Genomic DNA, 26,232 nt, shown 5'->3' on the forward strand with positions numbered 1-26,232 from the left:
AGCAACCACCCAAAGATGACACTAAAGAGTCATCTTGGGATGAAACAAAAATAAAACAATATAAACAAAATAGGATAAGGGATAACTATGCCCTATCTCTATTATATCGTGGAGTCGACGAGGCAATACTTACAACTATCATGTCTGCAAAAACAGCTACGGAGGCTTGGAGGATCCTGGAGACAAAATACAGAGGTTCCGAAGAGGTAATTCTTTTTAAACTCCAATCACTATGGAGAGAATTTGATAATCTATTAATGGCAGAAAATGAAACAATACATTCATTTTTTGACCGAGTCACTAATATAGTTTATCAAATAAGATCAAATGGTGGTAAAATAGAAGATGAAAATGTGATTCGAAAAATATTAAGGAGTCTTTCACAAAAATATAACATTATTGCCACAACAATAGAAGAAGTTAACAAGAAAAATTTATCTCAATTAAGTATGCCTGAATTAATGGGATCACTACTTGCACATGAAGATAGATTAAAAAGATTTAACGAAGAACCACTAGAACAAGGTTTCTAATGGTGAAAATAAAAATAGTCATTGTAAAAATTATGAAAAAGGACAAACATCAACTAATTGTAGCAAGGGGAGAGGAAATTTTAAAAATCAAAGGAGTCGATTAAATAATCAAACTGACCTTTATTGTAAATTATGTAAGAAAACTAACCACAATACTAATGATTGTCGGTACAAATGTAAGAGGTGTAAAAAACACTCTCACCTCGAAAAAGATTGTTGGTATCGACAAAAAGAAGCAAACTATTCCGAAAATAATAATTCCGGAGAGCAAATATTTTACACTGGATTAAATGCACAAGAAAAAGTAAGTGACATATGGTATATTGATAGTGGTTGTTCAAACCACATGACCGGCAATAAAAATTATTTTGTCACTCTTGACGAAAATGTTAAAACACACATCACACTTGGCGACGGTAAAAAAGAAGATGTCGCCGGAAAAGGAACAATTGCCGTTAAAACAAAAAATGGATCATCAAAATTAATTCATGAAGTTTTTTATGTTCCCGGACTTGCACAAAATTTATTAAGCGTAGGCCAATTAATTAAAAAAGGATATATGGTTAAATTTGAGAATAACAAATGTCAAATCTATGATAAAAATAAGGGTCAGATAACAACAACTGTTGAAATGGTTCCTAACAAAATATTCCCATTAAAATTGCCATTTGAAGAAAAATTGGCTTTAAGCTCAATAAATGATGAATCCACCTTATGGCATTTGAGATTCGGGCATCTAAATTTCAACAGTCTAAAACTATTAAAACAAAAAGAAATGGTAATTGGACTACCATCAATAAAAAATGAAAGAAAAATTTGTGAAGGCTGTATATATGGCAAGATGCACAGATTGCCATTTCCTACCACACCTTGGAGGGCCAAGGCTCCTCTAGAGCTTGTTCATGCAGATATCTGGGGTCCTACCAAGAATCCGTCTCTTGGCGGAAAAAGATATTTTCTTCTGTTCGTAGATGACTACTCCCGCATGATGTGGGTATATTTCCTGGAGAAAAAATCAGAAGCTTTTTCCCACTTCATGGAATTCAAAGCCCTCACAGAAAATCAAAGTGAGCATTCTCTTAAGATTCTTAGAACAGATCGTGGCGGAGAATTTACAAGCAACGAATTCAACAACTTCTATAAGAAGCATGGGATTAAAAGAGAACTTACAGCAAGGCGTACACCACAACAAAATGGTGTCGCGGAAAGGAAAAACCGCACTATAGTAGAGATGGCCCGCAGCATGATGCAGGGTAAACATCTACCCAAAGGATACTGGGCCGAAGCTGTTCACACGGCAGTATATATCCTCAATAGATCTCCCACAAAAGCAGTTAGGGATTTAACGCCATATGAAGCCTGGCACAAGAGAAAGCCAAGAGTAGAACACCTCAAAGTGTTCGGATGCGTAGCTTATGCCCACATCCCAAAGGAGAATCGGGAAAAGCTCGACGAGAAGGGAGAAAAATGCATATTCATTGGATACAGTCACGAAACAAAAGGATATCGCCTTTACAAGCCTGAATCTAAACAATTAATCATCTCTAGAGACGTAATTTTCGATGAAGCAGCCGAATGAACGTGGAAAGAAAAAGAAACTGAAGCTCGCGAAGGAGATACTCTTCTAAGAGATCCAAGTGAAGAAGACGGAGCAGACCAACCAACAAACCCATCATCTCCGAGTCCAAGTACACCTGAAAGTACAAGATCATTCCCAAGCTCAAGAAGCCAAACATCACGTTTAACTCCTCAACCTCAAGAAGCCCGAAGATCAACACGAGATCGGCAACCGCCATCATGGTTACAAGATTACCATTGTGACCAAGCAATGATGGCTCTCTTCTCTAGTGAGCCACAAACATTTCAAGAAGCAGCACAAGAAGAAACCTGGATTGAGGCTATGAACGAAGAAATCAAAATGATCGAGAAGAATCACACATGGAAACTTGTAGACAAACCACAAGACAAGGAAGTCATCGGACTCAAGTGGGTCTACAAGGTGAAACATAATGATGATGGCTCCATCAACAAGTACAAAGCAAGGCTCGTAGCAAAGGGATATGCGCAACAACCAGGAATCGACTTCAACGAAACATATGCACCATTTGTCCGCATGGAGACAATCAGAACAGTTCTGGCATTAGCAGCACAGCATCAGCTACCAGTCTTTCAACTCGATGTCAAATCAGCATTTCTAAATGGAGAACTTGAAGAAGAAGTGTACGTCGAGCAACCGCAGGGATACGTCATCAAAGGCCATGAAGACAAAGTATACCGCCTTCGAAAAGCTCTGTACGGACTCAAACAAGCACCCCGAGCGTGGAACAGCAACATCGACAATTATCTTCTCCAGCATGGTTTCATCAAGAGTCCGAGTGAACCTTCACTATACATCAAGACACAAGGTAACAACTTTCTCATTTTATGCTTGTACGTGGATGATCTAATCTATACAGGCACACACCCAACGATGATCGAAGAATTTAAAAAGGCTATGATGAAGGAGTACGAGATGACAGACCTTGGTACAATGAAATACTTCCTTGGCATACAAATCAAACAAAGCCCAGGAAGAATATTTCTATCACAAGAGAAATATGCAGAAGACCTTCTCAAGAAATTCAACATGGGTGAATGTAAGCCGCTGGCTACACCAATGGCAATCAACGAGAAGTTATCAAAGTACGATGGCAAACCAAAAGTCGACGGAGCAATGTATCGAAGCTTGGTCGGCTCTCTTATTTATCTCACACATACAAGACCAGATATAGTCAACGCTGTCAGCATCGTATCCAGGTTCATGAGAGAACCGAGCAAGGATCATCTAACAGCAGAAAAGAGGATTCTCAGATACATTAAGGGAACAAAAAGCTATGGGATCATGTACGAAACTGAAAAAGATTTCAAGCTCACAGGATACACCGATAGCGACTGGGCTGGAAGCGTGGATGATAGAAAAAGTACAAGCGGGTACGTATTTCAGCTTGGAAAGAAGGTGGTCTCATGGTCATCAAAAAAACAGGCGACAGTAGCTTTATCATCAGCAGAAGCAGCGTACATTGCAGCAACAAGTGCAGCACGTGAAGCAGTCTGGCTGAGAAGGATATTAATCGATCTACAACATAAGCAAGAGACACCAACAACAATGTTCTGCGACAACATGTCAACAATAGCAATGACGAAGAATCCAGTGTTTCATAGTAGATCAAAACACATCGAGATACGACATCACTACATTCGTGAGTTAGTAGACAAGAAAGAGATCGAACTACAATTCTGCAAGACGGGGGAGCAGCTCGCAGACATTTTGCACAAAACCCATATCAACTGATAGATTTATCGATTTCAGAAGACGACTTAGAGTTCAAGATTTTTCAGATTAGGGGGAGTGTTAAAATAATCTAGAAAAATCTAGGATTTTAATTAAATATAAAAATATCTAAACTAAAGAATTAAAAAATAAAAATATCTAAGATAATATAATGGAAGATCCTAGAAAAGTAATTAAAAAATTAAAAATATCTAAGATATTTTAGTAAACTTGCACTATAAATACCCATTGATGTAATCAATTTTTTGTGCAATGAAGAACAATATTCATTCTATGTATTCACTCATCTTCCTCTCCAAATAAATCCATTCACTATTTTACCATCTAAATTTTTCCTACATTAGATTACCTAACCCTACCCTAGGTGGGAGGGCAAATAATAACATTAACATTGATCATTGTAATGTATAATAGTAATTATTAATTGATGCCCATGCCTTACATATAAATCATGATTATTGTCAAATTACTTGTTTCAATTAAGAATATTAGTATCATTTTATGACTTGTGAATAAAAAAACACATCCAAGCCTCATTAATGCGTGTTGTGCCGTAGGCTTGCTGTGTCAAAAGTTTCAATTTAAATTCGTTTATTTTGATTTTAAGTTTACATTGATTAGCAGATAGATCTAGTTTTTATCGGGGTTAATTTTGAGGAATTTACATTTGTTCTAACGTTCTTAGAAAATGATTTTGTAATTGATTGTCGTTAATTATGTTGATGAAATGAGACTTGGATAGATGGTTATAAAAAATTCATGCCAGTACTTGTCAAAAGCAATAACAAATTACAAATATCGCTATTTTTTTTATTAGTCTTCACCTAAACTTCTTTAGTCTAATGCATTAGTTGAACGCTAAAAAATAAAAATAATTTATTTGTATCTCTGGATATGAAAATTGAAATGTAAACCAAACTAGTATTTATCCTTGTTGATTACCATTTAAAGATTAAACAAAGGTCAAACTCGCACCAATGTCGAGGGTGAGGGCTGAGGCCACCATAACTACTAACAACATATTGACACGACTTGAGGCGGCATGGGCATATGGGCATGTATGCTCATGCTTAGATTTTGATATAATGATAAAATTAATAAAATGAATAAAAGAAAATTGAAAATAATATAAAGATAGATTATGACTTTATGTATGAAATTAAACAAAAGTTTTGACAAAAATCAAAGATACGGAATTTTTTTCCAAGGTTTAATGGAACTTTTTACGTTGGGGTTGAAGTGCAAATATTACGCTTGCTTTCGATCCCATTATTATCAAATCAAAAACAATAATAGATATTTTACACAAACAAATTAACTTTTGGAATATAATATATAACATACAAACTAATTAAGACAAGCTTAATTAGTTAGGTTTTTATATTCTTTGTCAGTGGTGTCTTAAAGTGTGGCCAATTCCATGTCGTTGAGTAGGGAAAAACACAAACAAGAAACTAGCAGTCATCCCAATCAACAGAGGAAGTACATTCAGAATCTGACGTAAATTTCTCGAAGGAGACGGGAAAAAGCATCGAACTGTATTATGTTCAGTGAGCGTAATCGATGTGAAAACAAGCAACGATGTAAGCCCATGAACAAAATCTCGACCCTTTATACGATACTCGAGAGCCACCCTCTGTGGTAAGTTTACCGTCCCATCAACGACCCATAAACCGGTCAATGTAGGGATCCCGTACAAAATGTTACCACGTCTGTCCCTATAACTATCTGTGAAATTCAGAACAAAAGATGATATTGCAAGGACTACAAGGAGGATAATTGTCATGACTTTGTTTATTTCTATGCAGTCTCCTTGGTTTGTTAATGCAGGTGATAGAAGTTGGAAGATTAGGAATGTTCCGGTTGGTAGTAAGTTGGCTAAGTTTGTGGTTCCTCGTAATGTTTGGCTTATAACTTTGTGGGTTGGGTTTCGGGTTATTACTGCTTCTTCTTCTTCTTCTTCTTGTCGTTGTTGTTGTTCTTCTTCTACGAGTAATGGATCATTGTTTGATGCCATGTTTTCTTTAGCTTTAGTCTTGATTATGTTCTTAATTGATTCATGGGTTATATATATGTGGGATGATAAAAGAATTAAGTTTAATTAGTGGTCATATTAATACTAATTCCTTGCAAATTATACGAAATTGAGCTGGTTTTTTAAAGATTTGATTGACTTGTTCGTTGAGTAGGTACTAATATTATGTCATGCCCTTAGGCCATAGCTTCCAGTTTTGAACATAAATCATAAGTATATTTTACATCCTTAATGATTTATTTATTCTACATTTAAGGCGAAAAGATAATAAATCATTTGTATAGCTGTGATATGGATCGAACTCCTATCAGAAATTATTATAAGGGTGGAAAGAAAAATCATCAACTGTTAGGCTGTTGCAAGAGACTTAAATTTTTGCAATTCATATGTTCATTATTTATTTATGATTACATGATAGGCTGAGAAAAAAGTTAAAAATTAAACTCATGTCTACCCATTATTAAAAATAGTTCTTACGTTAAAATAAATCCAAATCTTCATGTAATCATTATTAGAAGAGTTTTAAGTTTGAACGACAAACTAGGAATATAGTTAAAGGATCAAGTTGCTATATGATGCATGTATGTGATGGTGAATTTCTAGCTAGTTGATGCTTTTTTAATTTTTGAATCATAATTTGGAAAACGTGTATGAGTTCATCTATGAATATCAAAATGGAATTGTTACATATTTTACTTTTTTAAAATTCGTCAATCCTGATCAATTATCCAATATATTTGATGATCATAATAAAAAGTAAAAATCACAATTATTACTAATACAACATTCAAAAATGGATGATACGAGTAAATAAGAGACAAGAAGGCAGCTTTCTTGTCCCTTTCTCTTATGTTAAACAAACAAGCCCAAATAGCCAAAAACAATTACTTTATCACAAAATTGAAATTATTGTTATGAGATGATCTCACAATTAGACACGTCTTATATGGAATTACACAAGTAATGCAAATTATGATACTTTTGTGTTATCAAAATCTCAAAATAAGGAGTTGAACTATTTACTTTATATTTCACTCACACTTAGATCGCCTCATATAACAATATATGTACAAATTATGAGAATGAAAACCTTTTATTTTAAGGTTGAAATACATTCTCTCACACGAGTAGTTTTTACTCTATAGGATACCCTAAGTCCAAATAGGTTTGAAAATGACAAACGATGAAATATTCTTTCTCATTGTCCCATTTTGGATATCTATCAAGTTTTGTATGGGATTATTTCATCACGAGAAGACCCATATTATAAACTCATTTCTCTAATTGTTCACTTTAATATTGTAAGTTACTAATCACTTTAAAGCTATATAATTTTAGACTACAAAAGTAATCGCTATAAAATCATATGTGATCACTTTAAAGTCATAATTAATCATTTTAAGATTAAAGTACTGATTACTTTTAAAATAGGAGTATAAGTTTACATTGAATCAGCTACGTGAATTGTCATATTTGAAAATTTACGATCGGGTTCATGAATTTCATTATTGGGTTTAAATGGCCCAAGATGTTTTTTGGTCCATGAATTTCCATCATGGGCCGCCTTAATATGTGGTCAAGAAGATATATGGGATTAGTATATCAAAAAACTTGGACGTGATGGTCTTATTATGAGACCGTCAATTTGGACTGGCCTAATTAGCGTGTGTAACAATATGTGAATTTTCTGGGCATTTATCAATTTTAACCTTAAAAGTATCCTTTTTAATAATTGATACTTTTAAGGTCAAAATTGATACCTTTAAAAATAAAATTAAAAAATGCCCAAAAAATGAATAAAATGCCAAGGTTGTTATACGCGTGAATTGGACCGGCCCAAATTGACGATCTCATTATGAGGTCTTCTCATCCAAGACCAGTTGTTAGTATTTTCTTGGCTTTGCACAAGTTTAGCGTGAACTCTAATCCACCCAAATTTATTACACAAATTCTTGTGAGAGACCATCTCTAATTGGGTTGCTCATTATATATTTTTTAAAATATTGTAAGTAAGCATTAAGAATAATATAAGTAGATATTTAAGATATTGAAAGTAGGCATTAAGGATACGATAAATAAGCATTAAGAATACGGTAAGTAGACATTAATTTTTAATAGATTGAGCTTGAATATGTCTCTCAAAGAGACGATCTCTCAAGAGATTAGCAAAATTTATTATAGCCTTTCACAATGAATTTTGAAAGGATATAATGTCTCATTTTCCACTCAAATTGTGAAAGGCGATTATAAAAAACTAAATTTCATGTTTTTAAATAATGATCCAAGAGTTGGCATCAAATGATGATAATAGTAATGAAAGTTTAACATAATTTTGGTAGAAATATCTCTTGACAAATTTTATGGTCATGTTGTTTTCCTTCAACAATCTTATTTTCTTCACAAACTTCACTCCAATGCAGTGGTATTAGGTAGTGATGGAAACTGTAAATAAAAAATTTTATGATCAAAGTTTTGTTACTATGAAAATGACATAGTATATATTATGTCAATTTACACTAAAAATCATTATAATTACCACCATTTAATACCAATAAGCAAACAGATCGTAAGAGCGTGTGATCCAACTCATTTTAAAGGATGAAACCCATCAATTTGTAAAAGATTCAAACTAAATTTATATCAACAGTTTGAGTTATAATTTTTAACCTTTGTAGTTGTATTGGAAATTGCTAGTCTGTTGAGAGATGTTTCTTTGAGAGACGTATTTCAAGTTCAACTCATTAAAGAATAATGTCTACTTATCGTATTCTTAATGCCTACTTAAATTATCGTTAATGCTTACTTACCGTATTCTTAATGTCCATTTTTAATATCTTAAATGCCTACTTACATCATTCTAATGTCTATTTACAATATTTTAAAAAATATATAATAGGCCGGTCCAATTAGAAACGTTCTATCAAGTATTTGTGAATAATGAAATAACTGAGTCGGTGACTTCATTGAGTCCATCTTCAGGCAAAATCGAAATTGAAGAGGCAGTAAACCAGCAAGAAGTTAGGTGTCATTTATTACAGCCTGTAAGGACAATGGCCCAATACTTACTCTTAACTGGGCTGGGTGGTAATACTGTTGCACTACATCTTGTCTTCTGCCAGCTAATGTGGGCTTCTTTGTGTTTTTGTCTCATTTTCTCTTCATATTCATCTACCATTTTATCCATAATTATTCAAACTCTCTTATATAATAATTTATTTACGATACGTAATTTAAAATAAATTTATGTGAAGCATCGCAATTCTTTAAAAGACTGACATCATAAACGAATATGCGACATAGAACGACAAATATACAAACATAGATTGTATATTTAAATTTTGCTTTTAAAAGGTATTTTTTTACCCAATAAAGAGTTTGAGAGGAGTTTAGAATCGTTTCGACCTATGTCTTGGAATAGGCCATGAGGACCTCTATTTCAAAATGTATCGTGGCTTTTCCATATTTTTGGGACGTTTGAAAAGTTTATTTGAAAAAATAAATAGCCAAATAGGCAACATGAAAAGTATTATTAGTCTACTACAATATTTATTTAACAATAAATGACCATAACATGACGACAATATCGGCTTAAAACTCCTAAATAAAATTGTTATTGTTTGAAAAACTCGGCTCACTTAATTTAACCCAACAATTTAATAATTTGAGTTTTATTTGATAGCTTAGAAAAAAACAAAAATGAAAATAAATTAATATTACTCTTAACTTAAATGTCCAAGATATTTGATAGTCAATCTGTGACTAAATGTTACGAATAATTGATCACCTACTTAGTAATTAGTTCAGTTATTTATATTCTACTAATTTTTCTAATTATCAATTACAACTTTAACCTTATACTTAAGCAAAAAAGATTAATGTGATTGCATGTGCCGCTTATTTTACTCAATTATAATTCTTATTTCTTATGAATCCTTAGGAAAGACAAAGTATCGACTTTTACTGCCATTAGGAGAAACATTGGATGATGTAAATTAGAAATTCTTTGAATGAAGACTTTATTATTAAGTAACATTATTTTCTCAAACCTTAATTATTATTGCCTCCATTTTCTAATTTTTTCGGTTTAAAATATTTTATTTTGGAGAGGAAAATTTGATTAAGATTTTTAAGATATATATAAATGATAAAATATATCAATGTGACATCTCATTAGATTCGTCTTAATGTATACTTTTTATCATATATTTTTTGTAATTTTTTATAATGCGTATTAGCATTACCTCTTTGTGTTTTTACCATCATGCTCCTCTCATTTCTTTTATTAATTTGTTTGTCCCCTAGTATTTTATTTTGTAGGTAAGTCTACTTTTTATTTACAAGCCGTTTTATCTTTCACGTGTAGCTACATCTCCATATCTTTCTCGAGCCGGAGGTCTCCTTTGGCCACGTTCTTCTCTATGGGTATGAGTTGCCGTCGTCCTTCCTTCCCCAGACCCTGTCCATAGTTTTTTCTATAAGCGGGATATACTGAGTTAGATTATGATTATGATGATGATTTAGAGAAATTATGGCTCAAAAGTTACTTTAAAAACTGTGTAAAAAGTAAATGAGTAGGAAAAAAAAAACGAAGGGAGTATTATTATAGTTTAATACTCATTAAGATTTTGAAAACATTCTCTAATGCTGAATGCTGACCTTAATTATGTTTAAGGGAGTACTTGATTACGAACTTAATTTGCCTAACAACTCCCAACGTACATTTAATCGTAATCTCACGTGTTAGGTGTTTTTTGGTGCCTAACATTCTCTACTACGTACTGGTACAACTCCTACTTCCTATTATCTTTTGTAGCTTACTAATACTATTGTTACACGCATACATTATTATATGCTCTTAAATTCAATTTGTACACAAAACATTTAAATTATACTTCATTAGCTCAATATTACCCAAATTGTCAAAACAAATGTTGAATTTCTTTCAAATTAATTGCAGATATTGTTAGAATTTCTTTTAAACTAAATCTAAAAAAAGACTTATAAAAAGAGTAATTAGATCAATAACTTTTGTCTAATTATATATACCTTTATAGACATACATTCAATATTGCACATGAGTCTACTATTTTAGATGGTCCCCTTATTTTTCTAATCTTTGTATCCAAACCAAATAAGATAACTAAATTGAATTGAAGGAAGTACTAGACATTAGACTATGTTCTTTGTCTCGATAAAATTCAAAAATATTATCGATCTCTTTTAACACGTAAATAAATTCCCCATATTTAAACAATATTTTACCCCATTGGTTACTTAGATAAGTAGTAATTACCTTGCTCTTCTAGCATTAGGTGGCCTAATTAAACATAATGCTTAAAAGAAAGAGGGATATGTTTATTCCATTTAGCCATGATTAAACTTCAACTCATGTTTGAAGATATTACATTTAACCATGATTTAACTTCAACCCAATGGATGTGTCTGTTAGCGAGTAAGAAATGAGAGTGCTTGCTTGTTCATGAAGCAAAAATCCGAGTTTCACCTCACCGAAAGTGAAAAATGACAACAGTTTTTTTTTTTACCATTGTTGGGATAAATTACAACCATGTCTGTTGTAAGTAGATTTTATCAATTTTGGAATTCATGGCAATCAAATGTTTGTTGTAATTTGTTAGCTTCTTCATTCTTTCTTTGTTAATTGTGGAAGTTAATGAATTTTATGCCACATTCCACAGTTTGATTCCTTTTATTTTTCTAGAATTGAACCTGAATCAGTCTATCACAAAGATCAAAACCTTCAGATAAACCCATGATTAATAATTTATCCAAGGGAATTGACTTCAGCTTATAATTTAGGACATGTGATAATAAGATGATATTCACATTATTTTAATTATTTTCAGTAAAATTGAACTTATTTTGTTAGATTAAACATCTTTTCTTAGTGCGTAATTATTCTTTTACTTTGCAGTATAATTATAGTTGTCTAAAATTAATTTTTTTTGTAAAGTTAATGTTACTAATTAAACCATGTGGCTCTTCCTATGTATTATTCACATTATCTTAAGACAATATTAGTTTGGATTCAAATACGTGTATTTTAAGAGAAAAATTTCATAGTAGTTCAAATAGAATTTTTTTTCTTAAGTTGTAGAAGTTTAAATAGTACAGTTCATTTCAATAGAAATGTAAAATTAGTAACAAAAAAAATAAAAGGAGCTAGCTAGTGAATATAATGTTAGTTCAACATAATAAGGTGAAAAATATATATAGCATTGATTTATTATAATTATTTATAAATTTTGCAAGGAAGGCCTTAATTTGTGATATTGATGTCAACATAGTTGTTTTTTTACTAAAGTTTTTTTTGTTATCAAAACTAGACATGCCTATAATAAAAAAAACAAAAAGAAATTGGTGGGCTTAATTCTATTTTTTCTATTAATATTTTCTAATTTCATGCTACCCAATATGAGAAATACAAAATCATTTTGTCTTGGACATATTTCTATCATCAATAATTTGAGCTTAAAAAGAAAAAATAGAACCATAATAATGTAGGTCCTAACTTCTAAAGAGTAGTGATTATCACAAAAATAAAATCATTTAATTTTCATCATTTCATGATCCCACAAAAAAATAGTACACTATGTACCTAAAATTTTTCTAGAGTTGATACTGTCCGTCTACTAGTTTTAATTGATATTTTATTTTTAATTTATAAGTTGAAATATAGTCAAATAAAATCTTATTTGATTCATTTTAATACAAAAATAATTTATATAACTTTTTATAAATTTTAATTATATATAATTATAAAATATTAATCTGAGTATATTAATTTGGGTGAAAAAGTAAATGTACCAAAATTATAACGGACATATTGAGTATGATAAATAAATAGACCAATCTCTATTCATCTTTAGTAGTCCTCCTAAAAGTGAGTGGATAGGAAGGACATTTTTTGCACAAAATTGTATGTTTATAGGTTTTATTCTTTTTCCAAGCTTAGAGTTGAATTTATATGCTATTCTTTTTCTTTTTCCTAGTCATCATAATAACTTTATATTCCAAACAAGTAAATGGGTTGGTTTCTTTCATTTCCAATATTCTTGCTTTTTACCAAAATCTACAATACTCTATGATTGTTTTTGCCTACCTTTCCTGCTAATTAGGACTGATTGCCGTTTAGAGATGATCATGGAAATCGGAAACCATATGATCATGAATCATGATAATTTTTAGTAGTAATACTATTTATTACCTAATCAAATTTTATTCTAATTAAGCTAAGCTTGCATTATTAAGAATTCCAGATGAAGTTAATTTGCTGTTAAGCAATTCATACTATTTCATAATTATTTGTGTTTTTATATATTTTCACAAAACAAAATGATGGTAGTGTTTAACAACTCTTCAATAAATTTTGGCTTAGTTGTTATTGTGTTATTGGTCAGTTTAGTGTTAGTTGTAATTGTTAAAAACTTCTCATATTAAATATAAAATTTATATAGAAATTTCATAAGTAACATTAAGTTTTTGGCTTTTTCATTTGATAGTCAAATGATTTTTAAATTCACATGGTGAACCTAAACTTTTAACTTTTCCAGTATATGATAGTGCAAAGGGTTAAAGATTTTTTCAAATTTATGTTTTTATTAATCATTATGATCTTTTTTCATTAATATAGACGTCACGATCAATCTTCTTGACACATTTTATAAAACTTTGCTCGAATTAAGTAATTAATTTATCAAAGAACTTAATCTTTTGTCTAGTACATTGAAAAGTTGAAAACTCAGAGTCACTATGCAGATTAAAAAAAAGTTTGTCTACAACGTGAAAAAGTCGAATACTTAAGATTATCACGTTAAATTTTTCAAATTTATACAAATATGTGACAAAATAATAATATCGAGAAAAATTATAAGATTTTATGTCGATCGATTTTATATTAAATGCTATTTAAAAATATTTTAAAATACGAAACTTATAAAGATAATAATAAAATATTAGATTATGGTTTACATGAAGGCCGATCGAATAAGTAATTTAAAAATTCACTTTATCTTATGGGCTAGAAAATGAAAATGATTTTTTTTTTTTTGATGATATTTATCATAGCCGATAGGATAAGTTAGTATTAAAGTCTGCCTCACAGTACTGATCAAAAATCAAAAAGAATTTAAATCGTATCGTATACTAAGGTCTCGACACTTAAACGTGCCCTATGGAAAGTGAAGATATAAGGCAGCAACAACTGATAATGAAAAGCCAAATAAATTTCTAATTTCTAAGTCCTATGGCCTAAATACATCACTTCCTTAGCTTTTAGACATTTATAGTCACTCTCTTTCAATCCCAAGCACATCAAACACTAATCTTTTTATTCAATACATGCCAAAACCTAATAGGATGGATCTAGAGTCCCTACTTCTAGAACACTATAACATGCTACAATCTTTTTGTTTTTTATTATATTTTTCTTATTATTTACGAGTAGTCTGACTTCACTTGTTTGTATGAGAATCTTTGTTTTATATCAGATCAACTATATCTCAGATGAATAAGGAGTCAATGTTAGTATGCAGGAACAAGTAACAATTTTTTGTAATTAAGATAGAAAAAATTATGTTAGAGTTCAGACCAGATTGAAATCGTAGTTATGTATATTTTTGAATTTATTCCAAAATTAAAATTTATAGAAAATATATTTGAATTATTTTCCTTCACTTTTTCATCTTTCTACCAAAGATTCTTAGTTTTGGCCAACAAAATAGCAACACGCACATATTGGCGCATATGCAAGAAAGCAACATGTAATTTGGCTAATTTAACACCTAAATTCAACATCCCATTTTTGACATCAAACTTGTCTCTTTATAGCTGTAGCCTGTATGACAAGGGGTTCAGGAATGAGGACGCCGGACGGTGCTTGTTTAATTAACTAACATTTTGTTTTACTCTAATATTTTACTCATCTCTTTTGTCTATGGTAGATAAACTTCAGCATTGTGCTTTGATACCCTCGTACTATGAATATTTAACACTTCTATGAGATATCAGCTAGCTAAATATTTAACACTTTTATGTCATATTTGCTAGTTAGCTACCTACTTAGTTTCTTTTCGCGTACGCATTATATTCACTCTTTACTTTTCAATTTGCTATGACTTTTTATTTTAATTTGTCTCAATGAATTTGGTTTCTTCTCGCATACGTGTCATATTTACTACTTACTCTTCAATTTTGCCATGACTTTTTATTTTAGTTTGTCTTAATAAATTTACCTCATTACTATTTTTTTTTAAATATGACGCAGCAAATATATAACAACATATCTTTACTCACTATTTCTCTTATTTATTTCTTCTGATCCATAATTACTTGCTGGTCTTGTCATAGTAATATAGAATATGATATTTTAATGGAAGATGCTTCAATTGATATTATCAACTGGTTATTACTTGTTAAGTTACTGTATTATAAGTTGGCCTTATTAAAAATCATTTGGTAAAATTAATTTTTGACTGAATATTAGTAGAAATTTAACTTAAGTTGGAGAATAAACAAAAACAAGTGAATGACATAATTTAATGATTAACTAAATTAATAAAAATGTATATTGTGAATGAAATTTTTTAAAAAAAATTGAAAATAAATAAGATATACTAAAATAAAAAAATCATGCACATAAAAAAATCGAGAGGTCGGGGCTTCTAGAACATTGATTAGTAAAACATGTTTGACTGCGAGAGAGTGACTAAAAAAATAGTAGAGTGGAAAATTATATTAGTACGTACACCACTTATTTTTTTAGTGTTATCCATTAATTACCCAAAATGAAAACCTAATCGTGAAGGTAAAAATTTTTTCAATATTAAATTAGTTTAATTTCATTTATTGAAAAAAACTTAACATATATGAACTTAATATTTTCAAGAAATAGTGGAAAACTTAAATATTAGAGATCGGTGTTTATTGTTAATAAAAATACTTAGTATCTATGATGTTAATAATTTCCAAGATAATCTAGAAACCTTAGAGATGGACGTTTATTGTTAACAAAAATTCTCTATATATATGAAGTTGATATTTTTCAAAAAATACTAGAAAACTTAGAGATTCGTTATTTTTCGCTTAAAAAAGTGTCTACAAAATTTTTTTTTATGTGATGACAATCAAAATATAACTTTTGTGTAAGTGTAAGATTAGGTGCATATAAATATAGAAGAAAATAGCTTAGTCATACAGAAATAATTAATAGTTATATTAGAAGATATGATATTTTATCGGTCTCTTTTAATTAGCATCATGTACTTTTTGAGAGAAAATTAGTAAAAAAAAACCGGGTTGAAATAAAGAATATTTTTAAACGAGTTTAAAAAATAACGATATCATTGCTAGTAAAGAATAAGTGGGATGAAAAGTGAATTTTTTTTTTTTTTTTTGATTAAGTGGTTCTAATTAAGAGGCAGATCAAAGGGGTTAACAATTTTATTATGTTTTTAAAAGAGAAAATTCAAAAATTAGAAAGCATTTGAAAGTGCATTATTGTATGGGTGGGCCTTAAGCAAGCTTAACGTTTCTTCATCTCAGCTTCCACTTAACCCATTAATAATTGCTTTTACTGTAAGAGACGAAGGTCTGCTTTGAATACTATTTTGGATTTGATTAAACGTTGTTTTCACATCGTTTCTAGTAATCAAGTCTATGATTAAGTAAACATAATTGTTTTTAATTTAAAATTATCTAAATTAAAGCACAGTTACTAAAGAAGCTTCCTCCGCATTATATTAGCCATTAGGTGCAAATCAACTTAATAATATATATATCGCACGGTCCAAAAGTATGGTCTAAGAAAAGCAGATCGTCTGTTTTGATATTCAATTCCACCTTTTCTTATCGGTTAGATGAAGGATTCTTTTGAATGAACCTTTATATTTATTTTACGACCCCATTTTAAAAATATAAATTTAAAATCTCGATCCTAAAATATATCTGTAGTAGGTATTAAACTTGTGATATATAGTTTTAAGCTAGAAAGTAATCTTATATTTATATCAATAATTTATATCATATTATACGGATATAATTGACAGTTTAAACTTATGGTTGAGTTGTTCTTTAACATGGTATCATAGTTAATGTGATAAAAAGTCACGAGTTTAAATTTCATCAACACGTATCATAATCCTGATTGAGCACCCTTTATAATTAGTTAAATGAATAAATATTAGATTATAGGATTATATGTAATATGATAATCATTTGGTAAGCTACTTGTTTTGAATACTAGTACTACATGAATGAGTCGTTATGATATCAGAATGAGAGGCTGCAGGCTCATCTGGTTGTTTGAAGGTATACTTACCTGCTAATATGATGATGATTTAACCAAATCTAAAGGTTAGGTTTACTAATTGTTAGATTATGAGTTATTTATGTCAAAACCTTCGCTTGATTAGCTCAGCAGATAACTAATCAAATCAAGCATGAATCTGAAATATTAACCTTTATTGTCATTGACCTGTAAAGCGTGGGTTTAATTAACTAGTGAAAAATCCGATAGACTATGAGAACTTCACGCTTATATGGGTACGATTAAAGTTTGATTCAACATGCAAATAAGAAATTATATATATATATATATATATATATATATATATATATATATATATATATATATATATATATATATATATATATATATATATATATATATATATATATATATATATATATATATATATATTTTATTTTGTCTTCAGCTACTCTTGTAAAAAATCATTTCTGGTGAAATAACGACAAAATAAGAATCTTAAGTTTTTATAATTTGTATAAGCTGAAATATCTAGCCCATATATAAGGTACATCTCACCATGAAACTGTCTAATAAAATAATTTTTGATTTATGTTCTCTAGTTTTTTATATCATAAATTTAACAAAATTAAATTGAATTGGAATAATAGTAAAAATATAAAAGTAAAAGTAACATATTGAACTAAATTTAACTAACTTGATGTATAGATAATTTGAAAGAATATATTATACCTCTAGATTCATAAAAATACACGGCAAATGATGATTGTTCAATAATCGAGTATTATATGCATCATAACTATTATTTAATACTTTTACGATAAAAAGTAATTGTATTAAATGCAAAAAAAAACATCAAATTTTGTTTTGATTTCAAACTAGGGAGAATTAGCTATATAAAATTATTATATTTTTTAGGTTGCAGGTGGTAAAAACCAAACTCTTATACTAACTAAGACTTCTCTGTTCTTTTATTGAATTACTTTTAAAAGTGATATATTATAAAAATATTTATTATTTTTAATAGCAAACTCAAATGAATATATTTCATATATGCCATTGACAAAAACTAGATTGGAATGAAGGAAATGATTGTACAATTTTTAGACCAAGTCACTAGCAAAGTTGTGATAGTTGAAAGCTTTACTTGTGGTCTTCTCAAGTCCACGCACCCATTCATTAAACGAATAATAATAGTAGTACTAAAAGCAGAGAAAGTAGTGTGGACGTTGGAAAATTCCTCCCCATGCAAATTTAAGGAATATTTTACTCGTGCACGGTTTAACAAATCAAATTTGAGTAATAACATTTTAAATCAGATCAAATTTTGAGTATGTTTTTTTTTTTTTATCTTAGATTCATTGAATTTAATTACAAAGTCAAGGGTTAATTCAAAGAAATGATCGATTTTAGTTCCACTCAAACATCAATTCGAATGATAATTATCGATCAGTTCACAAAACAAATTTAGATTGTCGAGATATCTATATATATTCAAGGCAAATACATGTAAATACCTAAAATACCCTAATCAAGGTAAGTCATTATTCTAAGTGATTCAAAACCATTCAACGACATAATTTTACACCATAACAAAGCTTTATTATATAATTTTTCTGTCTAAACTTGAAATGCATATTCTCTTTCTGCATTCAAACTCCGTATCTCACTAAAGCATTATAAAAGCTTTTCGAGAGCCAAATTGAGTTAGTAACTCATGTTCATTTTGGAGAAACATTGTGAGATCTTCAAACCAAGTTCCTCCACATTCAACTTGCTTTAACATTCAAGGAACTAGTTGTCTAAAACAATAGTACACCAACACCCAAAAAATTTAAACACTTAACCACGTATTTTATTAATCTTCTTATAACATCTAAACGAATAATATTAACCAAGTTTCATTAAAAAAATTCAAAAATTCATTTCAATTGATCATCTCTATCATTGAAGAAGAAAGAAATTTTCAATAAATGCGACTAACTAAAAAAGGTTCTTTAATCTAAAATATAGCAAGCTAGTGGATAAAAGTTGTCTAAAAAAGATGTGGTAGTAGAAAAAACATAAGACCATAAGATAGTAATTATGATTGTGTTAAGGAGACAAGCGGAAATGGGTTGGAATCACCAAAACAAAACTTACACTTGACTTTTGTGCAAAATGGAATCAATTATTTATCCAGATCTTAATCTTATTGCTTCAAAGCTTGCAAAAAAACATTTTTGATTATACAATGACCTAAAAATCTTATTACTAGGTCCAATTAAGTAACTCCTATTCTTGTAAAGGTTCATGGTCAACCGCAGCCCCAATGAGAAGTCTTATGATATGATTACTTATATAGAGTACTATTCTTTGTTTCTTTCTTGTAACTACAATTCTTTGTTGTTCTTTTAGTTGTTGGAAAAATAATTCACCTTTGATTTCACATTGAAAAATTAGAGAAATGTTGACTAACATATAAACTTGATAGATTACTCCTTCTCGCTTCTAAACCAATCGATTTTAGAATAAACCTTATCAAATTGTGTGTAATCAACTCTCCTCCTATGCAAGTCTTGTTATGTACAAGTTCAATAACAAATTTATCTAGAGTGATGTGTATAATTAACATTTTAGTTACAAGGTAAGTAGGGGGAATAAGTCAATGAAAATTGAATCTAAATTTTACTTGAAAAAATAATACTTTTTATCATTGAAATAAGACTTAAGAAGTGTAAATTATTACAAAAAAAAATATATAACTCCCTCTGTTCCCTAATGAAATTCCTAGAAGGAATGTTCACGGGAATTAAGAAAAATAAAATATTTTAGACAATGGATATATTATTTAATTAAATAATAAATTTGATTGAAGAAAAGTAGGGACCATAAACATTAAAAAAATATTAAAAGAAAGTTAGTGGAAAAAATATAGAGACCACAACTAATAAAAAATTAGTTTAATAAAGTTAGTGAGAAACATGTGGAGACCATAAAGAATATTAAAATGTTAAATTGAAGTTAGTGGAAGATATATGTGGTATATAAACATTATAAAAATATTAAAGTGAGTATAAATAAAGTTATTTCTGTCAAAAATTTGTGATATAAGTAAAAAGATTCTCTGTAGAAACAACAAATGAAATAATCTAAAATGACAAATGAGAATTTGTTTAGTAACCTGTGTAGTTTATAATCAAAATGATAGTGTTATGTGGGACTAGATTATCATTCTAATGAGTTGGTGTTTAGTGCTTTCTTATGATTTTATCACTTGATGCTTACATCTTTACTTTATCTCAAAGATATGGGAAATCATTAAGGAATATTCTATGTTTTATTATTATACAGAGGGTTTTTAGGGGTATATATTAATTAATATTAAGATTTAGATTTTTTTAGCACTTAATTTTGTGATTGTTTGATGAAAATGAAAAAAAAAAATTCATCAAGATGTATACATAATGATCATGTGATGACAGAGAGTTAGCAACATATAGTTATAAAATGGTTTGCTTAATATTCTGTCATGATTTTACAAGTATATTGGAGTATAATTTCGCAATAAATTATCAAATAAAAGAAATACAACTTCTACTTGTTTGTATTTTTGTTTTTCATATGATGTTACAATCATTATTTATGATTTGGTATGATTGTGCTTTATGGTGCTTGCATTACTTATAGAAAACACAAAACATACATAAAAATATAAGTTTGTAAAGAAATTTTGAATTTTAAATTTTAATAATGTTAATTTATTTTGGTCTATGCCAAAAATTAATAAATCAAATTGTTTATTTTTATATTACATAGTATTTCACATTTTTGCATATTAAAAATGTAAAGTGAAATGAACTAAATATGCGAAGTTTGCATTTAAAATGCATCTACTTCTTAGCGCATTTATTTACAATTCTAATTCTCATTGTTCCTGTCTCCTTGATAATTATATTAAATCATTAAAAATATTATATTTTATGTTGTTTTTAACCGTTACTTAGTTTGATAGACATATATCTTGAAATCTCAAATAGTAATTTGATATCTTATTCTATCAAGTTAGTTTTCGAACATAATATCAAAGTCTGCTTGCAAGTGAATATCTGATAACACGTATATGAGGGGGACTTACTGCATACATACAACTAGTCCAAATAATTTTTGTATAAGCAGACGTGTTAGAATATGTAATATATTTAATTAGAATCTCAACTTTTACTTAACCTATACTTTTAACATTCATATTACTACGTATATAATTCATTTCAACTCAGCTAGCTATTTTTACTTTAACAATTTAGTATCTATGTAATTGATTCTAACTTTTGTAGTTGATCTAGTCCTAACATCTACTTAGAATATTTCAAGAAATTGATATTCACTTATAAAATATGAAATTCAAAAGTACCATCCACCCTTCGTTGTCCTCATGTGCTAAAACATGGCTAAATAGCTCATGTATATTCCAATATAATAGCTTGGTAGATCATGCCTTTTTGAAGTTTATTGATATACAATATGTTTTGGTAACATTTTAGTTGGAAAGTTACACCACAAGTCCACAATATGAAAAAACTAAATAGGAGCTACCTAAGTAGTACTTAAAAAGTGGTTAAGAATAGCCTTTCAAGAGATAAATTAATCTTAAAAGTTAAGCTAGCCTAAGAATTAAAGAATATATAGGTCATTAGCTAGTTTTGTAGTTTTTATTGGTGTACTTAATCAATTAGTTAATTAGCACCAAACATTTACATTGATTGAAGAACTATTTTTGTTTCTAAATATCCAACGTTACTTCCAACTAACTATTAATCATAAACTCAGATTAATATTAATTCTCTAAGATTTTTACATCGCATATTCGCACTTTGTAATTGTGCATATGTGCTTGAAATTTTAGATAAACCTGTCTAATTTTAATCTAATTCAGACCCAAATAGAATCTAAATTGATTAAAATTCAACTGAATGACTCGTATTTGTAAAATTGAGTGATATAGCTTGAAATTTACATATTGTTTTTGATTTATTGTGTAATATTTATTCGTCAATTATTATCTTCAATGAATATTTCACAATTATTTTATAAATCTGTTCTATAATTAGTTTTACACTTCTATAAATTTGACCGTACATGATTCATAATTGTAAGGAGTCTAGAATATTATTTTATACTTCTCCATTATTTTATTTAAATGTTTTCAAATCGTTGAAGAATTACAAGTTAGTCGGTTATTAGATGATTTTCTTTTTATTCTTGTAACATGATTTTATTTTTTACGTTTTAAAAATATATGAATGATTAATTTTCTCTCCTTATTGCATGTAGCATAGTGTATGGATTGTCTAACCTTCATTCAAGTAAGAAAAAAAAAATTAATTTTAGTTAGTTTTGTGTAGGCTTAAATTGTTAAAATATTAAAATAAAAGAAAATATAAAAAATAAAGAGAGACAACAAGAACCCTTGATCTCTTGGAAAAAAGAAGCTGAATGAAGAAAGAAAGAATTTAGCAAGTGGTCGTAGTCTTCTTACATTAGCATTTGGCAAAAGGTGCTCCCAAAAACTTCTAATGAATTAATATAATTTGTAAATTATTATAAAAAAAATAAAATAAATATTAATAAACTAAGCAAAATAAAAAATAAACTAAAATTCTAAAAGTCTTACCTTATTATATTCTTCCTCATAAAACTAATTTATTAATATTTTAATCACCGTTATTTATTTATATCATTTCTTGGTGGTTGGTGCTATTACTCACTTATGAGTTATGAGACATCTAGTCACTACTGAAGTCTGTAAATCTGAAATCTTTCTTGTGCAACACTATCGAATATTGTACTTCTTTCCGACTTCGAATTGTCTCCCATCCTAAATTTTATCAAATCATTTTTAAAAGAAAGGAAAATAAAATTTAAAATTTAAAATTTTTTAAATTTAAAGTATAAAATTTAAAACAAAAGAGAAGCATTGTCATTTGTCAGATAGCTTAACTGAGCACGTGGTATTCACTTTTGTCCTTTTTTGCAAATTTGTACACTAATTTTTTTTATGCACTCGTAGACCCGACAAAAGAATAGTAAATAATAATTATTTGTGAGATTAATAAAACATTTTTATATAGAAGGTTGTGATAAGTGAGAGTTTTATTGTTTTAATTTATTGTTTTAATTTTGTTTATCTTAATATTATTCTTTTTATTCTTTTGTGATGATTTATAAATCACGTTTATTGATTAGAAACTTTTAACTCCGATAAACGCGACTTGCTTTGTGTTCCGAGTGGCTTTGAGTTTCTCAACAAGTACTCCTCCCTCCTCTAGAATGGTGGTTAAGAGATTAAGAGAAAAATATTTTTTTTCTTTAAAACGTAAATATTTGATAATATATATGAGACGGTCTCACCGTAAGACATGTCTTTTATATATATTAAATAGCCCGATAATAAAAAATTTTAGCATAATAAACTTTTTATAAGGACTCATCTCATGGTAAAATGATCTCATACAAGAGGGTTTGTTGATAATAAATGAAAAGAGAGAATAAAGTGTGTTAATAAAATTAAAAGAGAATTATAATATATAAATGAGATTAAAAATTAAATAATAGATCAATTTCAAAAAATAATAATAATGTAAAATAAAAAGTTCCATTCAAATATAAATAATGCTATATGAGAGGGCTATTTAGGGGATTTGTATGGTAAATTTAGGTATCATTTGTTGCCCAACAAGCTACAAGATGTTGAAAAAACTATTAAAGTAATTTTTAAAATTTTTTGGTTTAAAATTTGGATAAAATGTCATATACTATACATTATTTTGACTTTTTGAGAAAATAAAAAGTCAACTCAAAAGTTATTTACTAAACAAACTTTTTCTCAAATATACATCCAACAACTAATATCTAATTTAACTAAAGGGGTGTTTGGTATGAACTTTTTAATACTAAGTAAGGGATTCAATTACCATTACTCCACATATTTGTTTGGTATGATATTAGGTTAACTCAATCCCTTTCTTGAGGGTAATGGATACCCTTACTTTGTTACCACCCATTTATGTCAAGTAACAAATTCCCTTTCTATAATCAATTAAGTGTTTTCCTTATATTTTCATACCAAACAATATATAACTACAACCCATACCCTTACTCTTACTTCTTTTTATCATTTTCCTTTCCATTACATTTTATATTCCCATACCAAACACCCCTAATAGAGTTGGATTATTCACCTAACTTAAAGGCCAAAAAAAAGTCAATACTTTTTAATTTCCATGGCCAAACAAGTTAACAATTATCAGTCACTTGTCAAACACGCCGAAAAACTTTGACATTGAGTACTTTCTTTATGTTGTAGATAATAATTTATATAGCATTCACTTAATGCAAAATGTTCTTCCTCTACTCTATAGACATGGAGTAAATAATTGGAGAACGTAGATAATGAATCACACTCCGCGAATGTTTAAGCCGAACTCCTCTTTCTTTTAACAAAATGAAGTATTTCTTAATAATGCGGTTGCTAATTCCAATGAGTACACCTTAATTTCCACTCTACAAAGAAATCATACATGCAAAACCATGAGCTAGTGTGATTATGCAACAAAATTAGTACTCCTCCATTCTAATTAAGTAGTCTCGTAAAGATTAACAAATAGGGCATATAGAATTAAAATTGTTACAATATACTCCATTCGTTTTCATAGGTTTTTTTCAATAGAATTTAAGAATTTTAGTGTCAAATTTTAATTATCATTAGAACGAAAAAATAAAAAAATAAAATAAATTCACTGAGACAGAGGATCGCTGGGACTACCAAAGACAAAAGAACCAACCACTTTTCAAGTGTATTTATGACAAAAGCCTAAGGACATGACACAATCAAAATGCATGATTGTGCTCATAAGAAAACAGCCAAACAATGCAAAATGATTTACATGCTCTTATTCTCATGCGACATGCTATGGAGCGGTTAATTACCAACAAATAGTGCCCATCAAGACTTAAGGCATCAACAAACTACCTGCATGCCTTATTCATAATTCATAATGCACCAGCTAGCAGATAGCTGTGGCCTGTGTAGTCTACGTGTTTATTTGTACTCAAATTATTATATGCTTTTTTCAACTTTTTATTATTCAATATTCCACTTAAGATAGTATCTATATATTTATTTTATGTATTTTATTAGAAAAGAACAATCAGTTACATACAAGAGAACGAGGGGAATTAATTTATCTGTGAAAATCAAACTTTTGTCTTAAGGGTGCGTGGAACAGATCAAAAAGCCTTCAAACTATAGTTAGATCAACGCATAATTCTCAATATTTAGAATATGAAGTATATAGTTTATGATCAATATATATTCTAAAATAGGTTTTCTTTAGATTGTGTTAAGTTTGCAATAATAATACTCATTTTTTAAAATATATTTATCTTTTCAAATGAATTTAACTCATGAGTGTGGTACAAAATTTGTTGATATCCTACTTAATTAACCATAAAAAAGATAATAATAGTTTCCCTATTATTGTAAGTATACTAGATTCTATATATACTTACATCAATAGGAGTATATTTTTTAAGTGCGTTAAGATCTATTTTATTATAATCTTTTCCCAATTATAGGACCTAAAAGCAAGAATTAATCAAAGTAAAACAAACATTAAATAAAGTAATGTAAACTAAAGTAACATTTGAGAGTTGTTGGGACTTCTCAATTAAGGGAGACGATTTATTGTCAGACCTCTTGCATAAGCCTAATTTCATCCATGAATCTAGATCTCGACATTCCTTGGCCACTTTATTAAAATTCTATAAATATTAAATTGAATTACATAACATAAAGAATAACTACGACATTGATCCAAGTTAACACACATGCATTATACATAGATAAGTTTCGGTCTATCATACATAAACCAGTTGTATTTTGGATTCACCCCGAAAAGCATGAGCTAGGAAATAACATCTCATTTATGTTAAAAAAAAAAGTGTAATAAGTGGAAGTAGTCATTCATCAGTCACCCTGTTTCAGAAGTGATCAGTAGTCATGCATATT

At 29.0% G+C, this 26,232-nt stretch overlaps 1 protein-coding gene across 1 annotated transcript; it reads right to left on the reverse strand.

Moving 5' to 3' along the window:
* Positions 1-5,023: 5,023 nt before the first annotated feature.
* Positions 5,024-5,882, reverse strand: LOC130815947 (protein DMP4-like). Its single transcript, XM_057682493.1, has one exon. The coding sequence runs from the start codon at positions 5,879-5,881 to the stop codon at positions 5,255-5,257; it is 627 nt and encodes a 208-aa protein (XP_057538476.1). The 5' UTR covers position 5,882; the 3' UTR covers positions 5,024-5,254.
* Between the last annotated feature and the right edge of the window lie 20,350 nt (positions 5,883-26,232).

The sequence above is a fragment of the Amaranthus tricolor genome, chromosome 6 (genome assembly GCF_026212465.1).
Source record: "Amaranthus tricolor cultivar Red isolate AtriRed21 chromosome 6, ASM2621246v1, whole genome shotgun sequence".
Taxonomy (NCBI): domain Eukaryota; kingdom Viridiplantae; phylum Streptophyta; class Magnoliopsida; order Caryophyllales; family Amaranthaceae; genus Amaranthus; species Amaranthus tricolor.

Bases quoted from the DNA above. Each gene is read 5' to 3' on its own strand.
- LOC130815947 (XM_057682493.1), bottom strand. From the start codon at position 5,881: ATGGCATCAAACAATGATCCATTACTCGTAGAAGAAGAACAACAACAA.